Genomic DNA, 18,536 nt, shown 5'->3' with positions numbered 1-18,536 from the left:
GGGACCAAAATAAACATTCTCAACTCAACTCAACCATATCAACTTTGCTTCATACTGTAGTCAAAATACAATGTTAAATTGCTCTGTCATTTATCAATCAATCCATGCCTTGATGTAGGCCTCGGAATTGTTTGAAGAGAACTCATTATTCTATGCATCAACCCAATGGTTTCTGAGAGGTATTGGCCCTTATTCAAACCAAAATGTACTCAGCAGTCAGGAGCTCTACAGGAGCCTGACCCAAATGAATCACCAGACTAACAACTCCCCCCACAGGATGTCAACCGCTATTACTCCTGTAACTACCGAGTCCATGCAGTGAAATATGTATCAGGAAAAACAGTCGAAATGGAATGGTCTTTCCAAAAGAAAATAAATAATAATAAATTAGTCTACCATGTGTTGGTAATGCTATTTTATGTACGCCCAGTTTGTGAGAGTGACTTTTTTTCCTGAAATGATATCAGTATTTTTGTATTTTAGTAGATATTAGATATTAGTATTTGTTTCCTAGCACCAGGGGAGCCCCCCCTCCCAAATGTCGTTGTATGGTACCTGTACTATATTAATGACAATAAAGACCATTCATTCATTCATTCATTCATTCATTCATATCAGTCTATGCGTCTAGGAACTTAAGTTAGATACATCGGCTTCCCCATCGGAGTTAATACACAGTAACACTAAACAGAACACACGTGAGTTGCTATGTAAACTTAGGTGTAACGTTTGCTTTCTCGGTTGCGTATCACCCCGTCGCTCCTGTAGATCGGTAGATGCCATGTCGGAGGCCGTGTTCCAGCCTCCCAAGCGCCGGCCCAGGGTGTATGAGGCGTACGAAGCCCCGTTCCCTGTCCCGCTGGCAGCAGAGGATGCCCTCTACAGGGGGGACATGGTCAACCAGCATGTAGTGGTCAGGGATCGGGAAGATATACAAGCTGTATATGGCAAGGTCGGTGCGCAGATCTGCGTGAGCTTAGAATGATAAGGTTCTATCTCCGTTTAGAATGATAAGGTTCTATCTCCGTTTAGAATTATAAGGTTCTATCTCCGTTTAGGGTAGTTCAGAGATATTGAGCATCAAAGTTTTTACATTCCATTATGTTTTGTGAGATGGAACCTTTGTATTTTATGAATTACTAACTCAAAAATGTCAACATTTTAAAAACAACACCACACAGGCATTAATAAACACCTAATGGATCAGATTATGTAAAAAACTCAATTTTGCCCAAAATTGAGATAGAACCTTATAATTCTAACGTCACGATTTATCTTTATCAGAGATTTTGGCCCCATGAAAAGACTTACTATTCACTTACACGGACGTTCACTGTTACAGCCAATATGACTGGGATATTCCTTTAGGATTGACTGAGCTGTTCTTGTCTTTACTTCAATTTCACTATTCACTTTGTCATCCTGTGATTCAGGGTTTCTTTGGCAAAGGCATCTTATCGAGAGCTAGACCTGATCACAGCATCTCTCAGCACTGGGAAAGTGAGTGTCACTCTCTCCAACATCACTCTCTGTCAATGTGATCATACTTGTGTCTTAAAAAGCATCAGACAAATTACTATTGAGTTATTATTGTCTTTGATCTGTAGATCAATCACCTATTTGGAGAGAACAGCAATGAGTTCAATTCATTTAATTGATCGTATTTATATTTGTAGAGTATGGTGATCGCTGTCTACCTGTCATTCCATTCTCCAAGTAAGTCGCTCAAGATTCATACCATACTACTGTTTCCTCATACAGCATGACCTCGTCGTTCCAGAAGTTTCCATTCATCCCTACTGACTTTTTTGTAAGGCCCACTAATGACCTGTCTATCATCTCTCTCTCACCCAGGTATCAGAAACACCTGAGCTGGGCGCGGGAAGTCCTTCTGGCTCAGGGATTGGAGGAGGAAGCTATCAATCAAACACTCCAGAGGTTCTCTCACCCAGTGGAGCTGGGACACAGAGAGGAGGTCACTGGAGAGGAGAATGGACATGAGGGAGCAGAGGGCTCACACAGCCCCGAGAGGACAGCGGAGGACAGGGCTGAAGCCTCCAGGGAGGCCGAGCAGGACAGTGACACTCCCCAGGCCAAGAGGCCCCGGCGGCAGGGGAACCCTGAGTTTGACCCCCTGGCCCGCCTCCACCCCCTGGAGCCCGAGCAGGTGGATCAGAAGGCCCTGGCTCAGGTCAAGTGCCCCAGGCATGACGACTGGATCACGCACTGTGGCTGTCGTCCGGCGCTGGAGGACTGCGTGCCGAAGACAGACACTCAGACTAAAGCGGACTGTCCGTTGTCCGACCCTGGATACGAGTATGTCTTGGTGGAGGAAGAGGAGAAAGGGGATGGGGAGGAGGAGGAGGGAGAGGCAAGTCTTTTAATAAACAACAGCTGCTCTCGCATCCATATGGGAGCATCCATTAGTCATCTACTGTTCCTACTCCCGACATTTTCTTCGGTCAGGGTTAAAGGCACAATAGTTTTATGATAGCAGATGAGAAATTGCTGAGTTAGATTCATAGATTCACATTTGTCTTCATTGTCACATAAACCTTTGTTAATCATTGTAAATCTGTCTGTTTGTATTCCGTTTAGATTGCGACGCCCTTGTTTGTTCTGTTTAGTTCAAGAGACCTAGACCCCTAGGGCAGTGGAGGCCGGAGGAGGTAAGGTGAAGGTAAGACGTCGGAGGACGGGGCTCATTTTAACGCACGGAACGGAACGAAGAACGGTATCGATCTTAGCAACTCGGTAGCGATCTTCATTCCGTTCCGTGCGTTCCAATGAGCCCCGCGTCTTCCGATGTCTACCTCCACCAGCCTCCCCTTCCCTAGAGTTAAGTCTCACCGGTGTACAAGATTCTAACCCGTGTGCGTTGGTATCATCTCTATTGAAGACGGGCCGGGGACCGGGGACGAGGCTGTGCCTGATCAACCCGTTCAGCCTGTTGGAGTTCCTCCAGCTGTCCCGGGAGGAGGTGAGTGGTCCTGGCCCGCCTCCGCTCCCCCATCTCACTGGGAGGTAACACTCCTCACGCTTCTGGTCTTAACCAGAGATCCACTGTTACGTGAGGGCGGAACAACAATCTGAGTTACGGGCTTATTGTCTCAGCTGGTTCTGATGATGAAGGAGGAGGAGGAACTAAGATGGACGCCAAGAAAAATAAGTGACTGATCTGCGAGAGCAACAGCCCGGTCCCGCCCCTCCTTGCCCTCTCTCCCAGGTCCTCTCCGCCTGGGCCCCTCTCTGTCCTCGCTCACTAACTCAACCCTCCTCCCTTCAGGAGCAGATCAACGTGCTGCTGACATAGCCGAATAGAACACTATTTCATATTATATGATTGTTATTCGACGTATTATTATGTTTGTCATTAACATAACCGTCAGGAATGTGGTGAACCCCCTCTGGGTGTTTCCAGCAGTACGGCCCCAGGGGGATAATCCAAGGGTCACACTCAACAGTCCACGTGGATCAGGGATGTTTTGGTTTGATTTGTCAGGCGGGTTCTGCTGTGTTTGTCGTACCTCCCGGTGAGATTTAGACTGTTAAAACTGTTAAGGAGTAGATTAGAGTAATGGAGCTGATTGTGGACGCATGGTGACCTCAGAGCTGTTAGCATGCGGAGCCTGAGGTGTGATAACTCACCTTTACAGGCCAGACTGACCTCTCCAACGTGTGTGTGTGTGTGTGTGTGTGTGTACGTGTGTGTGTGTGTACGTGTGTGCGTGTGTACGTGTGTGTACGTGTGTGTGTGTGCGTACGTACGTACGTGTGTGCGTCCTGACAGTGTCAGTGCGTGTGTCAGTCCTGCAGAGACATCCACAAGTCTATAAATCAAGAGAAGTGTGTGCTGTAGCCTCCTGAACAAATACATCTCTATATATCTATTGTTGTAATCCATTCCACTGAACTGAACGCAAATATTGTTCTGTTTTTTAGGCTTTTTTCTTGGTCTACGCATTGGGGTGCCTTTCAGTTTACTACAATGAGGTAAGCAGCTCCCTTCATCTAAACATTGTCTTAACTGAAGCCTTCGCTGTCACCGTCCATGGTAGTTACATTTGAGTCTTCCTCATCTATCTACAGTGCGGGGAAATAAGTATTCAACGCATCAACAATTTTTTTATTCAACATATTTCCATCACTTTCCTTCACATGACATTTAGACCAAACATAGGTGTTGACTCAATAAAACTACACAGCTAAAGAAATTGTAACATTCCAATCCGTAAGAAAAGCTATGCGCAATAGAGTGGAATGACACAGGAAAGTATTGAACACGCTAACTGAAATGTATTTAATACTTTGTGATATGTTGAATACTTATTCCCCCACTGTATACTGTATATATATATATGTTACGGTACATGTGGGAAAACTAGGGTTAGGGTTAGGTGCTACGTCGACTTGGTACATGCTGGCATGTCTAACCCTACCCCTACCCCTACCCCTAACCCTAACCGTAGCACCCTAGCACCTAACCCTAGTTTTCCCACATGTACCGTAACATATATATATAGATAAAAATCTTTTTTTTTTTAGTCTTCTTCATCTATCTATCTGTTGTATTACCTCAGGAGCCGCTGTCTGTGCTCCAGCTGTGGGGGATGTTCCGCTCGCACCAGCCCCACTTTGAGACCTCCTACATGGCCTACCACTACTTCCGCAGCAAAGGATGGGTGCCCAAGCCGGGCCTGAAGTACGGGACCGACCTCGGTGAGTGTCTGTGGTACTGAAACACACACACAGGTGTAGACTGGCTGGGCTACTTGTTTCCTCTCACTCATCATCGCCATCTCTCTCAGAGAGAGAGAGAGAGAGAGAGAGAGAGAGAGAGAGAGAAAAGGAGAGTTAAGGTGTCCCGGGGGGTTGTCTGGAACTAGCACACGTTCTCCTGCAGTATTAATGACGTGTGAGTCAGTCAGCCCTGTATGTAGATGGAGCGGCTGACCCTGTTTCTCTTTTCACGGCCGGACAAGGGCGAGTTTCTGGAAAAAGGTCTGGAAAGGATCATCCTACGTCCATTGTTGTAGGTAATGGACCTGATGATCAGTGCTAAGATGTCAGAAAGTCACCTCAGATATCGAGTTAGAGGTCGGTCAGGTTCTGACTCTGGGCCCAGAAAACAACACTGGAGGAGAAGATTGTTGTTGGAGATTCCTCCCCTGACGTATCCTGTAACGACGGCTTTCTGAGGAAGTGGAGGAGAGGATGCGTGAGGAGTCGTGTTCCAAACAAATTGGGACGATGGCTCATGACAAGACAACACAGATCTGGGTTTCCTGTCTCACATGACCTACTTCCTGTCTTCACCTGATTGGTGTGATCGTGCCAGGGGGGTGTAATGAATCACAGAGTTTCCAGCGGGTGTCAGTAACACCTCCGAGCCCGCGGGTGAATTATTCACAAACCCTAAGCTTCGCTTTCCCTGCCCTCCTTGGCGTGCGTCCTCGGTCTCTGTCTCATAAATCAGGCCAGGAAAACAAACAACAAAGCCAGGCGCTCATCACGTGATTGGATCTATCATCCCAAGCAAGCCACTCACGATGACAGTATGTGGTGTAATCAGAGAATGTCCTGCTGTCGGTCAGATTTGCTTTCTATTAACAATATTTCTTCTTCTTCTTCTTCAATCTTTCATGCAGTGCTTTACCGGAAAGGGCCGCCGTTCTACCACGCCAGGTTAGTGTGTAGTTGATTCTAGCACCCTCACGTACCTCAGTTGATCTGGAGTGACGTTTCCTAAAGTCTGCGTAGCGCTAACATCATTTTATAGCACAAAGAGAATCTTACCGTAGGTCCATTGTGGACTTAAGATGACCTTGGTGCTCCAAAGCTTCTGAGAAACTCCCCTCTGTCGGGTTGTGTTGGCGTAGTTAGTGGTTAAGACTGAGATGTTCTCTCCCTATCCCTCTCCTCTCCCCTTCCTTCCCCTCTCCTCTCTTCTTCTCTCCCCTCCTCCCCTCCTCCCCTCCTCCCCTCCTCCCGTAGCTACTCTGTGGTGGTGGAGAGGGTCGACGGCTCGTTCGGAGGAGCAGCGATGCGTCCCTTCACCTGGAGAACCCTCTCTGCCCTCAACAGGATCACTGGCAACGTCTCCAAGGTAACACACCGTCACCACTGTTGAACACACACACACACACACACACACGCTGTCTCCAAGGTAACACACCGTCACCACTGTTGAACACACACACACACACACACACACACACACCCGCTGTCCCTGTCTCCAAGGTAACACACCTTCACAACTGTTGAACACACACACACACACACCCGCTGTCTCCAAGGTAACACACTTTCACAACTGTTGAACACACACACAGTCTCTGTCTCTGTTTTACAAATACACTTACAAATTCACTACAGTACACCTACTACAAATACACTACCATACACCCACATCTTTTAGTTGAAGTTGTCTCCCCCAATTGGTGTTTTTCTGTTGTTGATGTGTATATATTTTTGGTGTGGTGTGTGTTTGTTTGTTTCTTTCTTTCTTTCTATTCCAGGAGCTGATGTTGTGTTATGTCATCTACCCAGCAGACCTGACTGAGGAAGACATGTCCTCTCCAAAGTGTCTCACCAGGGTCAAAGTTCAGGTGACATATGAATTCCCATTACTCTCTCCATTTACTCCTGAGAGGCGATCCTATCCAGTGAGATATACAGTGCATCCGGAAAGTATTCACACCCCTTCACTTTTTCCACATGTTGTTATGCCTTATTACAAAAAAAAAACTCAAAATTCTACACGCAATACCCCATTATGACAAAGTGAAAACGTTTTTGTTTTTTTTATCTTTGCAAATGTGTTAAAAATAAAACACTCAAATATCACATGCACATAAGTATTCACTCTCTTTGCTATGATACTCGGGTGCATCCTGTCTCCACTGATCATCCTTGAGATGTTTCTACAACTTGATTTACCTGTGGTAAATTCAATTGATTGGACATGTTTTGGAAAGGCACACATCTGTCTATATAAGGTCCCACAGTTGACAGTGCACATGTCAGATCACAAACCAAGCAATGAAGTCAAAGGAATTGTCTGTAGACCTCCGAGACAGGATTGTATCAAGGCACAGATCTGGGGAAGGGTACAAAAGGAATTCTGCAGCATTGAAGGTCCCAAAGAGCACAGTGGTCTCCGTCATTCGTAAATGGAAGAGGTTTGGAACCACCAGGACTCTTCCTGGAGCTGGCCGCCCGGCCAAGTTGAGCAATCGGGGGGGAGAGAAGGGCTCAAGAAGACTTGAGGCTGTCGTTGCTGCCAAAGGTGCTTCAACAAAGTATTGCGCAAAGGGAGTGAATACTTATGTGTGATATTTGAGTGTTTTATTGTTAATACATTTGCAAAGATTTCTAAAAAAAGCGTTTTCGCTTTGTCATTATGGGGTATTGCGTGTTTTTTATTTAATCCATTTTGGAATGAGGCTGTAACATAACAAAATGTGGGAAAAGTGAAGGGTTGTGAATACTTTCTGGATGCTCTGTATGGTGGAAACTTTCTCAATTCCATGTTTTTACCAAACCAATACTTTCTCAATGCTCTCCCTCTCTCTCTCTCCCTCTCTCTCCCTCTCTCTCTCTCCCTCTCTCTCCCTCCCTCTCTCCCTCTCCCTCCCTCTCTCTCCCTCTCCCTCTCTCTCTCTCCCTCTCTCTCTCCCTCTCTCCCTCCCTCTCTCTCCCTCTCTCCCTCCCTCTCTCTCCCTCTCCCTCCCTCTCTCTCCCTCTCTTTCCCACTCTCTGCCAACCAGAGCACAAGTCCATCCTCAGAAAACTCTTGCTTGCGTTTTTTTTCTAAATGAATGGCTTATCACTGAACACGGAAACCTGAGTCTTATAATAGTAATATAATAGGCTATAATAATAATAGGTTAATAATAGTCACCTGCCCACCACTTCCAGAATGTTCTGTTGCTATAAAGAGAATTTGGCGAGTGGTCCAAACAATGTGGCAATAACCGTGAATTGAAGTGGATCCGCTGTTGGTCTGTGCTTTCCACATTCCACACTTTTGAGGGGAATTTTGAGGATATGTGATTGAAAAGAGGATGTTGGTTGATTATACTTTGGCAAGTCATTGGGATATTCCCACCTCATTATCTAAACCTCTTTTCTTTTCTTTCCAGGAGATCCTGATGAGCAGATGGCTATCTTCTAAAGAACGCGAGACGGATGAAATATAACTTGCAAGCCTTAGTTTTTTCTTTTTATTCTGATATGTATATAAAATAATCGAATGATCACAGTGTGAATGGTGCTGTATAAGTTTGAAGTTGAATACCTGTTCTCTTGTAACTTGTGTGTGAACATATCATTAAACATGTTTTGAACATGCCATCAGCATCAGTCGACTCACACCAACCACCAAGTCAACCTGACTGTGTAAGGGAGGTATGGTAGCGGTGTCATGCATACTGAGATCCACAACATGTCCAATGAATATGGTTGCTTTTGGACATTTATAAATTATACATCATTCCAACCTGGTTCAGTCAGGACACTAAAGTTGTTGAAGTAAATGTATTTAGTTTAATGAATGTTGATGTCTGATGGATAGATGACTCATTTACTTAGCTTTGGATAAAGGCGTCTGCTAAATGCCCAAAATGTAACTGTAACCAACTCCCCTGTGTGTTAAATGGACTGCTCTTATATAGCGCCTTATTCCAAAGTGCTTTACAATGGCCTCTCATTCACCCATTCATACACCAAGCTACAATGCAAGGTCATTGGCCCTTTACATTTTTAATCAACAGAAATGAAAGATAATGAAGTCATTGTGCTAGACTTAGGATTCACGTGCTCAGCTAGGTATTAGGTGTTAAGCCCAATGTAATGTAACAACCCAGGACACATGGATAATTAGCTGTTTAGTTCCAGCACAGGATTGTGTTTACTGTCACAACAAACAAACCCCAACAACGAAGGCACATCAACGTTAGTCACCAGCGAAGGCTGGTGGAGGTGGGAATCGGAGGACAGGCTTATTGTAAATGCATTCCTCATTCCATTCCATGCATCCAATGAGCCTGTCCTCTGATTTCTACCTCCACCAGCCTCCCCTATTAGACACTCCAGGGTGGACTAATCAGTGAGACTTGAGTTAACGGCAATTTCAGTCTCTGCAAGATCTGAATGTATTATACTTTTTTCCCTTATTTCATGTTTGTCTTTCAATCACACCACATAAAACAGATCGTTTCACATCATCAAATAAACATTTTAATATGTAAACATTTTCAAACACAATGGTCAACACCCAGATTCAACGTACAGGTACAGGTGTGTAGGGGTGTACAACATACAGGTAGAACTCACGAGACTGTGACAGTGTTACAGGTGAGGTCTAAAGAGCATCATCGTCATTTGGGGCGCCATCATAACTCATAGACAACCTGGATAGAAGCTTGCTTTATAGCCAGGATAGAATTGTTGGAGAAGTTTTATTTCGCCATTGATGCTCAGGGCAGTAAGGAGGTGGTTAGTTAGCAGTCAGTCCAACCCCAATTGTTGAACTGTCAGTCACCTGGTAACAGTCAAGTGTTGTTATCCTTCATCCCTTCATCATCCCTTGTCTTCCTCGGTGCTGCCTTCGTCCGTTTCTTTTGGAGGGCTGTCCACAATGTAGAAGTAGTTCTGGGTGATCTCCTTACAGAGAGTGGTGTATTTGGACGCCCTCTTGATCCTAGGCAGCACGAAGCTCTGAGTGAACTGGTCCTTGCTGAGCACGCGGTGGCCCTGGGTGGCCAGGATACAGTTTATGAACGTCAGAGTGAAGTCGTAACAGTTGTGGTTCTCGTCATCAAACCTGCAGAAGAACCGGGATACGTTTTGTTTCATATTTTGCTGGTTTACCGATGCATTTAGTTCCCAATACTACTTTTCTTTCTCCTTTGTTAAAGCCATAGTCTGTAAAATTTCCTGAAATGTCAACTAATAAAAATACACCCTATGACTTTTAGGAATATGACCTATGAAGACAATTCATAAGATCAGTACGACGAACCCTAACCCACTCTTTCGAGACCCACATCTTACAGAGTGTGGCTTTAATTCACTACCCCTTTGTGTACAGTACTTGGTCCAGTGTGGGTCCCAGGTCTCTGCCTGGGAGAACTTCTCCAGGTACTGGTTCCACTGGTCCAGAAGGTTGTACGTGTCTGGTTGGACTAGAGGGATACTGACACACCTCTCCCATCCCTGGTTGTCCCTCCGCACGCCTGTCTTAGTGTAGTTGTAGACCACTCCTAGATGACATCATCAGAGACCTTTAATATTTTTTTCATATTTTAGCCATTTGCATTTTGACGCTTTTTTCCAAAGCGACTTACAATTACAGGGACAGTCTCCCTGGAGTAACTTAGGGCTTAAGTGTCTTACTTAAGGGCACACTAGTGATGGTGTTCCCAGGTGGGATTTGAATTCGTGACCTTCCGATCACCAATCCAACTCACTATCCTCTACTACGTCACCACTACCCCTCCATAATGTAATATGTACAGTAGAGAGACCAGGGGAGCCTGGTGGAGGTAGAAATCGGAGGACGGGAGGCTCAATGTAATGCATGCAGTTGAATAAGGAATGGTATCAAACACCTGTTTTACAGATATTATTCCTCATTCCATTCCATGCCTACAATGAGCCCATCCTCTGATTTCTACCTCCACCAGCCACCCCTAACATACTGTAACAAAACTGGGACACTTCTTTGTTACGTTGTTTTTTAACCTGGCGAAAGCCCATGACGGTTATGCATAGATAAGATGTAGTACTGTAACGTGTGATAAGTGAGTACCATTAGTGTCTGTTATCCCCGTGTGCAGGTCTGACCCTCCATCAAACTCCCTGCATGAAAGAAACAGACAGTATGAATGTACAACACATTAAGATGCACGAAACAGACTCTGTATGTGTTCAGCCAATTAGCATCAGACTACCTGGTCTAAAGTTACCTGACTGAGTTACCAGTTATAAACATGTTAGCTGAGTGAGTTCTACCTGACTGAGTCACCAGTTATAAACATGTTAGCTGAGTGAGTTACCAGTTCTACCTGACTGAGTCACCAGTTATAAACATGTTAGCTGAGTGAGTTACCAGTTCTACCTGACTGAGTCACCAGTTATAAACATGTTAGATGAGTGAGTTCTACCTGACTGAGTCACCAGTTATAAACATGTTAGATGAGTGAGTTCTACCTGACTGAGTCACCAGTTAGAAACATGTGTCACCTGAGTAAGTTCTCTTCTGCCGGCGCCACCAGGAAGGAGCAGTGGTTCTTGTGTCCGTTGGAGAAGGGGTTGGGGACGCTGATGGGAGCCTCCTCCAACCGACGACCACTGAAGCTGATGTCACACTCGGGGCATTTCTCCGGGACGAAGAAACAGAAGATGTCCTTGTTGCAGTGGCTGAACTTGATCACACTCTTCTCCATGAAGAGCCAACACAAGCCTATGGAGGTGGACGACCCACAGCTTCCTCAGAGGACACAAGCTGTTCCACTATGGCTGGTTCTAGATTCTACTGCTAGTTCTAGATTCTAACTACTGCTTCTAGATTCTACGGGTTGCTTCTGGCAACACAGGAGGTTCCACTGCTCCCTCTGGCAACACAACTGTCTCTCTGGCTCCATACTGACACTACCAGCCATGGGGGATAGGGTTCCTCTGCCCTGTGACGTCCACAGAGGGGTTATCATCTGTCACAGTCGGAGCAGCCTATCAGGTTGCTTCTAGTCTAACATAACCTGCCTACCTGTTTTCTTCCTCACACACAGACAGAAAGACTGAGTATCAGCACCAGATTGTTTCAGCAAAAACGAGTCTCTCTTGAAAATGTTTTTTTAGAAAAATAGGTCTCTCTTTGAAAATAGATTATGATCTCAATGAGACAGACCTGGGTGAACAATGAAAAACACTTGGGATTAGCCATTCAAATAAGCATTACTGAGATGACACTTTAGATTAGTGAGCTTTGAGTCTCTGATAGGCATCTAGACAGTCAGTAGTAGTATGTGTGTTCGATACCATTCCTGATTCCATTCCATGCATTTAAATGAGCCCATGATCATCCGATTTCTACCTCCACTAACCTCCCCTGTTCCTAGAAACTGTGATGAGCTCCTGTTTCTTTGGGGTCTTTGGTAACGTAACGCTGGTGACTCAGCGCTGCTGCATCACACACATGTCAGGGTTCAGGTTACGTAACCTATTGTATACCTCATGGTCAAGTGTTGACACAAGTGCACTGTTTCACACACTTGCTTGAAATGGTCAACTGGAATACATGATGACGTGGCGATCAGTGGAGGCTGGTGGAGGTAGAAATCGGAGGACGGGCTCATTGTAACGCATGTGTGTTTGATACCATTCCTTATTCCATTCCATGCATTTACAATGAACCCGTCCTCCGATTTCTGCCTCCACCAGCCTCCTCTGGTGGCAATGTTGTTTTAAATATTCTAAATATTGCAGATATTGCTGTAACTGGTCTTGAGAATGTCAATAAAGTTTCAAATACAACAATGGATGGTTTCCTGTTCTATTCTATTCCACAGTGTTGACAGAACGCCTCTCTGTTCTCATCATGTTTGTGTGATTGTGATGTCATATCAGGGGTTGATAGGAGTGACTGCGCAGGAGTGACGCTCCAGCAGGGGAAGCTGGTGGAGGTCGAAATCGGAGGACGACTTCATTGTGATGTATGGAATGAACGTGTTCGGTACCATTCCTCCTTCCATTCCAGGAATTACAATGAGCCTGTCCTCTTCTCCTTCCACCAGCCTCCACTGTGCTCCAGTATAGTGTATGGCTGCCTAGACCCTCTCACACTGTTGTGATCCATGTCTCCGCTAGGGGGGTTCGAGTGTCTGAGGTACACTAGCGTTAATGTTCCCACCATGGATGACGTCTACAAAGCAGCAGTAAATGGAAGGGCTTCTATTGTGATTATGAGATGAGAGCTAGCCTGTCTTGTTAAATGCTTCATGTGATACGGATATAAGGTAGGATCATGTAAACAAAACAATGATTGTTACTATCATAAATGTTAAAACAATGTTAATGTTGCCAGCATCAATATGTAAAGTGTCAGGCCTTGAAGGCATCATTAAGCCTTTATAAATAAGTGGCATTTCATTTTACATGGGATCTGATCATTTATGACATTCAAGGCTGTTGTCAAATGTTAAGATCTTCTACTTCAAGGATGCTCAGAAATGCAGGATATCACACTCAGCCCAAGAGCCAATTACTATCTGGGAGAGTAATCAAATGATGCTAAGATAATTCTATAATTGCTTGCACATCATTAAATTCCAATCATCAGTACATTGGTGTAATGAGAATCGATGATTGAATCTTAAAGGGACACTTACCAATTTGGAATATTCATATCATATCATATTCATCATCTCCAGTACCAAACCAGTCTCAACATGAAAACCATGATTTTCTACATTCTGTAGTCAAAAAGATGATCCTATGTCATTATGGGGTATGTATGTATGAATTCATTGACTTTCAATTTTCAACTACACCCACAAACATACCCCCACTGGATGGAAACCTCTTGATTATACTACAGAATGTAGAAAACATGTTCACACATGTAGACACTGGCATGGTGTTGGACATAATAAATGTGATGTTAAAAATGTGTAAAGTGTACTGTTCACTCACTGAACACTTTATTTAGAACACTATACTAATAACGGGTTAATGTGATCACTCTATAACCTTTACACTACTTACAATGCTACCTTTGCATACTGTATATGCACATCTCTTGATATAGCTTATTTTATACATCTGCACATTACATACACTGTACATAAGCTACCACACTGTACAAGCTACCATAGCTGTATATAGCTCATAACTGAATATACCTGATGTTTACAATACTACCTCTGCACATACTGCACTTACCTATTACGGTACTATAATTGTCATGTTTTATTTTTTTATACATCATGTTATTATATCACTATTTGCACTTTTGGTTAGATGCTAAACTGCATTTCGTTGTATAGTACTTGTACTCTGCGAGGACAATAAAGTTGAATCTAATCTTGGTAGTACGCGGTCCTTTTCAGCAGTGTGGTTTGAGACCCTGCATCAAGTAACACTAGAAGACCATCTAGTTTGTGTCAGCCCCTAACAGCTCCAACACATCGCAAGTGGCAACCTCAGCAGTGCGTGTGCTTTTCATTTCAGTGCCCATGTTAACAGGTTAGAGCAGCTATACAGCCCATGTTAACCGGTTAGAGCAGCTACACAGCCCATGTTAACAGGTTAGAGCAGCTATACAGCCCATGTTAACAGGTTAGAGCAGCTATACAGCCCATGTTAACCGGTTAGAGCAGCTACACAGCCCATGTTAACAGGTTAGAGCAGCTATACAGCCCATGTTAACCGGTTAGAGCAGCTACACAGCCCATGTTAACAGGTTAGAGCAGCTATACAGCCCATGTTAACGGGTTAGAGCAGCCGTACAGCCCATGTTAACAGGTTAGAGCAGCCACACAGCCCATGTTAACAGGTTAGAGCAGCCATACAGCCCATGTTAATGGGTTAGAGCAGCCATACAGCCCATGTTAACAGGTTAGAGCAGCCATACAGCCCATGTTAACAGGTTAGAGCAGCCATACAGCCCATGTTAACGGGTTAGAGCATCCATACAGCCCATGTTAACAGGTTAGAGCAGCCATACAGCCCATGTTAACAGGTTAGAGCAGCCATACAGCCCATGTTAACAGGTTAGAGCAGCTACACATGTTAACAGGTTAGTGCAGCTACACATGTTAACAGGTTAGAGCAGCTACACAGCCCATGTTAACAGGTTAGAGCAGCTACACAGCCCACATATACCAGCACCCTGGCTGCCACGACACCAACCACCTATTTTTTCAGCGTGCCGCTCATGCAAAGGCAAAACTCAATGTACACAGACAGGAATGGCTGGAGCAGCTCCGGAGTTAGAGCCGCAGCAGAAACGCTGCCAGTATGTCAGCTGCCAGCGTGTGCAGCAGCAGCTACACGCACTGCTGAGGTACAGGTCAGGAGTGTTCAAGGTAAGTATCTCATTACAGCTTCTACATCTGTATTCATGTCACGTACATGACAACTACACTTTGATTTGCGGTATGTGACCATGTCAATTAATCTGAACATTCAACAAGCAATTTCTAAATTTCGTTGTTTGGTACCTGTACTGTAGCAATGACAAATAAAGTCCATTCCATTCCAATTTAAAGGAGACATATTATGCTCTTTTTCTACAAGTTAATGTAGGTCTCTGGGGTCCCCAAGTTTTTTTGCTGAAAATACCACTCAGATTTTTATTTAAAGGCCTCTAAACGCCTCAGTTTCAGTCCTTTTCTTGAGCTGTTTCACAGGTCTGGAAATCAGCGGTTTTCTGCGGAATCGCTGTGTGGCAACACGGCAAAACAGACAATTCCCAGGGAATAACATTTAAAAACAAATGTCTCCATGTTCCCCACAAAACGTGGAATCCAAAACCATTTAAACAGAAACAATCGGTTTCCCTTTGAATGTAGTGGCCGGATGAACATGGCTGGGGAAACGTTCATCACAGAGCCCGATTGAATACAATGGATATCAATACGCGCCGACTCCACTCTACCCCAGAGTGATGTGAGGCTGGGGCAAATCTGAATGGCTTGTTGAATCACATGTTCTATGAAATACTTAGCCCACAAAAAAAACGAATTGCTTCATTTCATAGTTTCTATGCTAGTAGGGTCATCGGGCCCCAATGCATAGCACAAGCACTGAACTGAGTTTTTCATAACATGGGACCTTTAAAGGAATGTAGAATCCAGATTTCATTTTTTTTCTTTTTTAACAAAGCATAGCTTTATTGTGATGGTAAACAAAGTCTATGGAACGTTGACAGACAGATCTTAGGGAATCTAAGGCTTGGGTGCCGCCGCCGCTTTCTTGGCCGCGGCCTTGATGGCTGCCTTCTGCCCCTTCTTGTTGTGCTTCTTGGCGAAACGCATGTTCCTCATGAACTTGGGGTCGACCTAGAGAACAGAGAGAGAGAGGGACGTATGAATGGGCAGCAGGAACATGGGGGTCTTCATTCACCAGGGGAGGCTGGCGGAGGTAGAAACCAAGACAGGCTCATTGTAATGAATGGAATGAGGTTGACATCATTTACATTTTTGGCATTTAGCAGACACCTTATTTCAAAGCGACTTACAATCAATACATTTGACTAAATAAGTGAATCATCAATCCAACAGTCATTCCTTGCATTACATTGAGGCCTCCAGTTTCTACTTACACGGGAGGCAGAAATCGGAGGGCCGGCTTATGTAATGCATGGAACGAGGAACGCCATCAAACAGACCATTGATCATTCCATGCGTTACAATGACGCCGTCCTCCGATTTCTACCTCCACCAGCCTTCCCTGGGGTTCAAACTTGTAAATCATTCAGTCCTGACAATCCATGCTTGACAGAACAGTAATATCTGGACCTTTAACCTGAGGTCTCTACTGGCCTCAGACCAGGCAACCTGCTCTAACATCTCTGCTTGACCAAAGCTTCAATCATTTCTCAATGTCTCAGAAACACCCATATTGTAATCCAGTGCAGAATTACCTGTAGAGAAGCCAACAAGACAACAACCTTGAATGCGTAACAGAAGGCAGATGGAGAACATCTGAACAGCATCACCATAGAAGGAAACACTTCTACACTACCAGAAACATAAAATCACTAGGAAACTCTACCATGTGGCAAGGCTCGCACATACAGGCTGAGAATGAACCACAATGCACCTCTACAGTGGGAGAACTGTCCAACAGGGGTTTTTAGCTCACCTGAGTTCTCTATTGCACAGGTGTGTAGGAAAAAGGTAACACCTTTAAGTTGTGTGGATATGCTCAGATCATAGTGCAGAATTAAATTACTAATCAAATTAAAGCAGAACTTGGGCCCGTCCAGCATAAGAGGTTAATAGGTGGAATGTTCCGGTCATGTCTGAAGAAGGTCTCCACAACCAAAACTATTGGACCTATTAAAACCTATTACACTCATAAGCAGAGACATTGTGGAGTTAGTAGTCTCTTTTCTACTCCTAGCAGCAGACAGTCTTGGGAGAGCTGCTGGGTGAGAAGGGTTTTGTTTCAGCGCTGCACCAACACACCTGACTTGACCACCACCAACCATATCCACACAGTACAGACTAACTGCCTCTCCGCAATGCCTCCACATAACATGTACACTAGTGGAGGCAGACATTAGAGAATGGGCTGATTGGAACTCATGGAATAGAATATGGAATGGTATATCCTCCATGCATTGCAATGAGCAGTCCTCTGATTTCTACTTCCACCAATGTAGTAACTAACTAAACGGTGACCGTAGCTCTGTACTTACCCCTTTCAACGACTCATAGCGATCAGACCTGGGCTTCTTGATCCCGTTCCTGTGGGCTTTACGGGCTGTAGAAAAGAGGAGACCTTGTCAACAAACTACAGACAGGCTAGCATCAGGCTTCAGTGTTACTGCATGGCTTGTTTAACATCAAGGCTGTCAGTATCAAATCTTTGCCAGCATCAAATCTAGCGTACATTTCCATTCCATGCAGCAGAGAGATACGGTACTCACACTGGTTGTGGGTGGTGTGATTCTTTGACTTTGCCATTTCTAATTCGGTGATCTGTTGACAGAAGAGAAACAACGTTAACATCTAAAACCGTTGAGACGAGTCAGGCATGAAAAAGTATGAATGTAGGTCACCTATTTTGGATTCAAAACGGCGAATTTCGCCGAAAGGTGAGCGATTATCATGCCTGCGAGTGCAGCAGGAAACCGGCTGACATCAGATGTGTTGTGCTTAGCTTGCTAGCTATCTGTATTTCTGCCTTACTGACCTCACTAGCATATAATACTACATTAACTGACAGTGCCATTTGCAGTAACATGTTATACTACATTCAGCGGGGACATGAGCATCAACACTCCTTCATGTTACATGCTTGGGCTGGTCGGGAGCTAACAGGGCACTAAGCATCCCCGACATGTACTTTCCCACATTACAGAAGGGACATATCTAACAAATATAGTTATGCTTTTGTTGTTGGTGGAACCTTGAATATAATATATACACTTATATTCGGTATGGATAGACAATATAAGAGGATGGATGGAGATAGAATGAAGAAAATTCCAGAGGGGAATTCTGTACCTGTCACACGTACGGGACGACAACCGGAAGAGAGAGAACGAACGACCCCGGAAGACATTATGAACCATCGAATCAAGAAAGTTCATTGAGGCTCCGGCCATGTTTCATTGTGGGCGACACTGCCACCTATAGGAAAGATGTCGCACTGTTTCTCAATCAGCTGCACTGAATATAACTTCTGAATAGATCGTTTCCATACAGTTAGTTTATTCCATATAGTTCAGGTTAGGTTCAGGACCATGTTCGCAAGGACAAACAGACTGAAGCTCAGCTTCTACCCCGGGGCCATTCAGGCCC

The 18,536-nt window shown here is 44.6% G+C and overlaps 3 protein-coding genes across 3 annotated transcripts; 1 reads left to right on the top strand and 2 right to left on the bottom strand.

Moving 5' to 3' along the window:
- Nucleotides 1-781: 781 nt before the first annotated feature.
- On the top strand, nucleotides 782-8,284 carry tsen2 (TSEN2 tRNA splicing endonuclease subunit; the record flags this gene model as incomplete). Its single annotated transcript, XM_080545970.1, has 11 exons — nucleotides 782-952; nucleotides 1,434-1,500; nucleotides 1,677-1,716; nucleotides 1,855-2,375; nucleotides 2,862-2,980; nucleotides 3,943-3,993; nucleotides 4,581-4,719; nucleotides 5,649-5,685; nucleotides 5,995-6,106; nucleotides 6,519-6,608; nucleotides 8,145-8,284. 11 exons carry the CDS (start codon nucleotides 782-784, stop codon nucleotides 8,199-8,201), a joined length of 1,404 nt encoding a protein of 467 aa, XP_080402096.1. The 3' UTR covers nucleotides 8,202-8,284.
- Nucleotides 8,285-9,582: 1,298 nt separating this feature from the next.
- On the bottom strand, nucleotides 9,583-11,450 carry mkrn2os.2 (MKRN2 opposite strand, tandem duplicate 2; the record flags this gene model as incomplete). The annotated part of the gene is made up of 4 exons (XM_080545969.1): nucleotides 9,583-9,826; nucleotides 10,097-10,265; nucleotides 10,814-10,863; nucleotides 11,248-11,450. The coding sequence occupies 4 exons, from the start codon at nucleotides 11,448-11,450 to the stop codon at nucleotides 9,583-9,585; spliced, it is 666 nt and encodes a 221-aa protein (XP_080402095.1).
- Nucleotides 11,451-15,851: 4,401 nt separating this feature from the next.
- On the bottom strand, nucleotides 15,852-18,279 carry rpl29 (ribosomal protein L29). Its single transcript, XM_080545479.1, has 4 exons — nucleotides 18,240-18,279; nucleotides 17,660-17,711; nucleotides 17,429-17,493; nucleotides 15,852-16,064 (listed from the first exon to the last, which is right to left on the bottom strand). The coding sequence occupies exons 2-4, from the start codon at nucleotides 17,694-17,696 to the stop codon at nucleotides 15,951-15,953; spliced, it is 216 nt and encodes a 71-aa protein (XP_080401605.1). The 5' UTR covers nucleotides 17,697-17,711; nucleotides 18,240-18,279; the 3' UTR covers nucleotides 15,852-15,950.
- Between the last annotated feature and the right edge of the window lie 257 nt (nucleotides 18,280-18,536).

Source organism: Nansenia antarctica (genome assembly GCF_963989245.1).
Source record: "Nansenia antarctica genome assembly, chromosome: 15".
NCBI lineage: Eukaryota > Metazoa > Chordata > Actinopteri > Argentiniformes > Microstomatidae > Nansenia > Nansenia antarctica.
The sequence above is the reverse complement of the archived record's forward strand: the minus strand, read 5'-3'. Positions and strand labels throughout refer to the sequence as shown.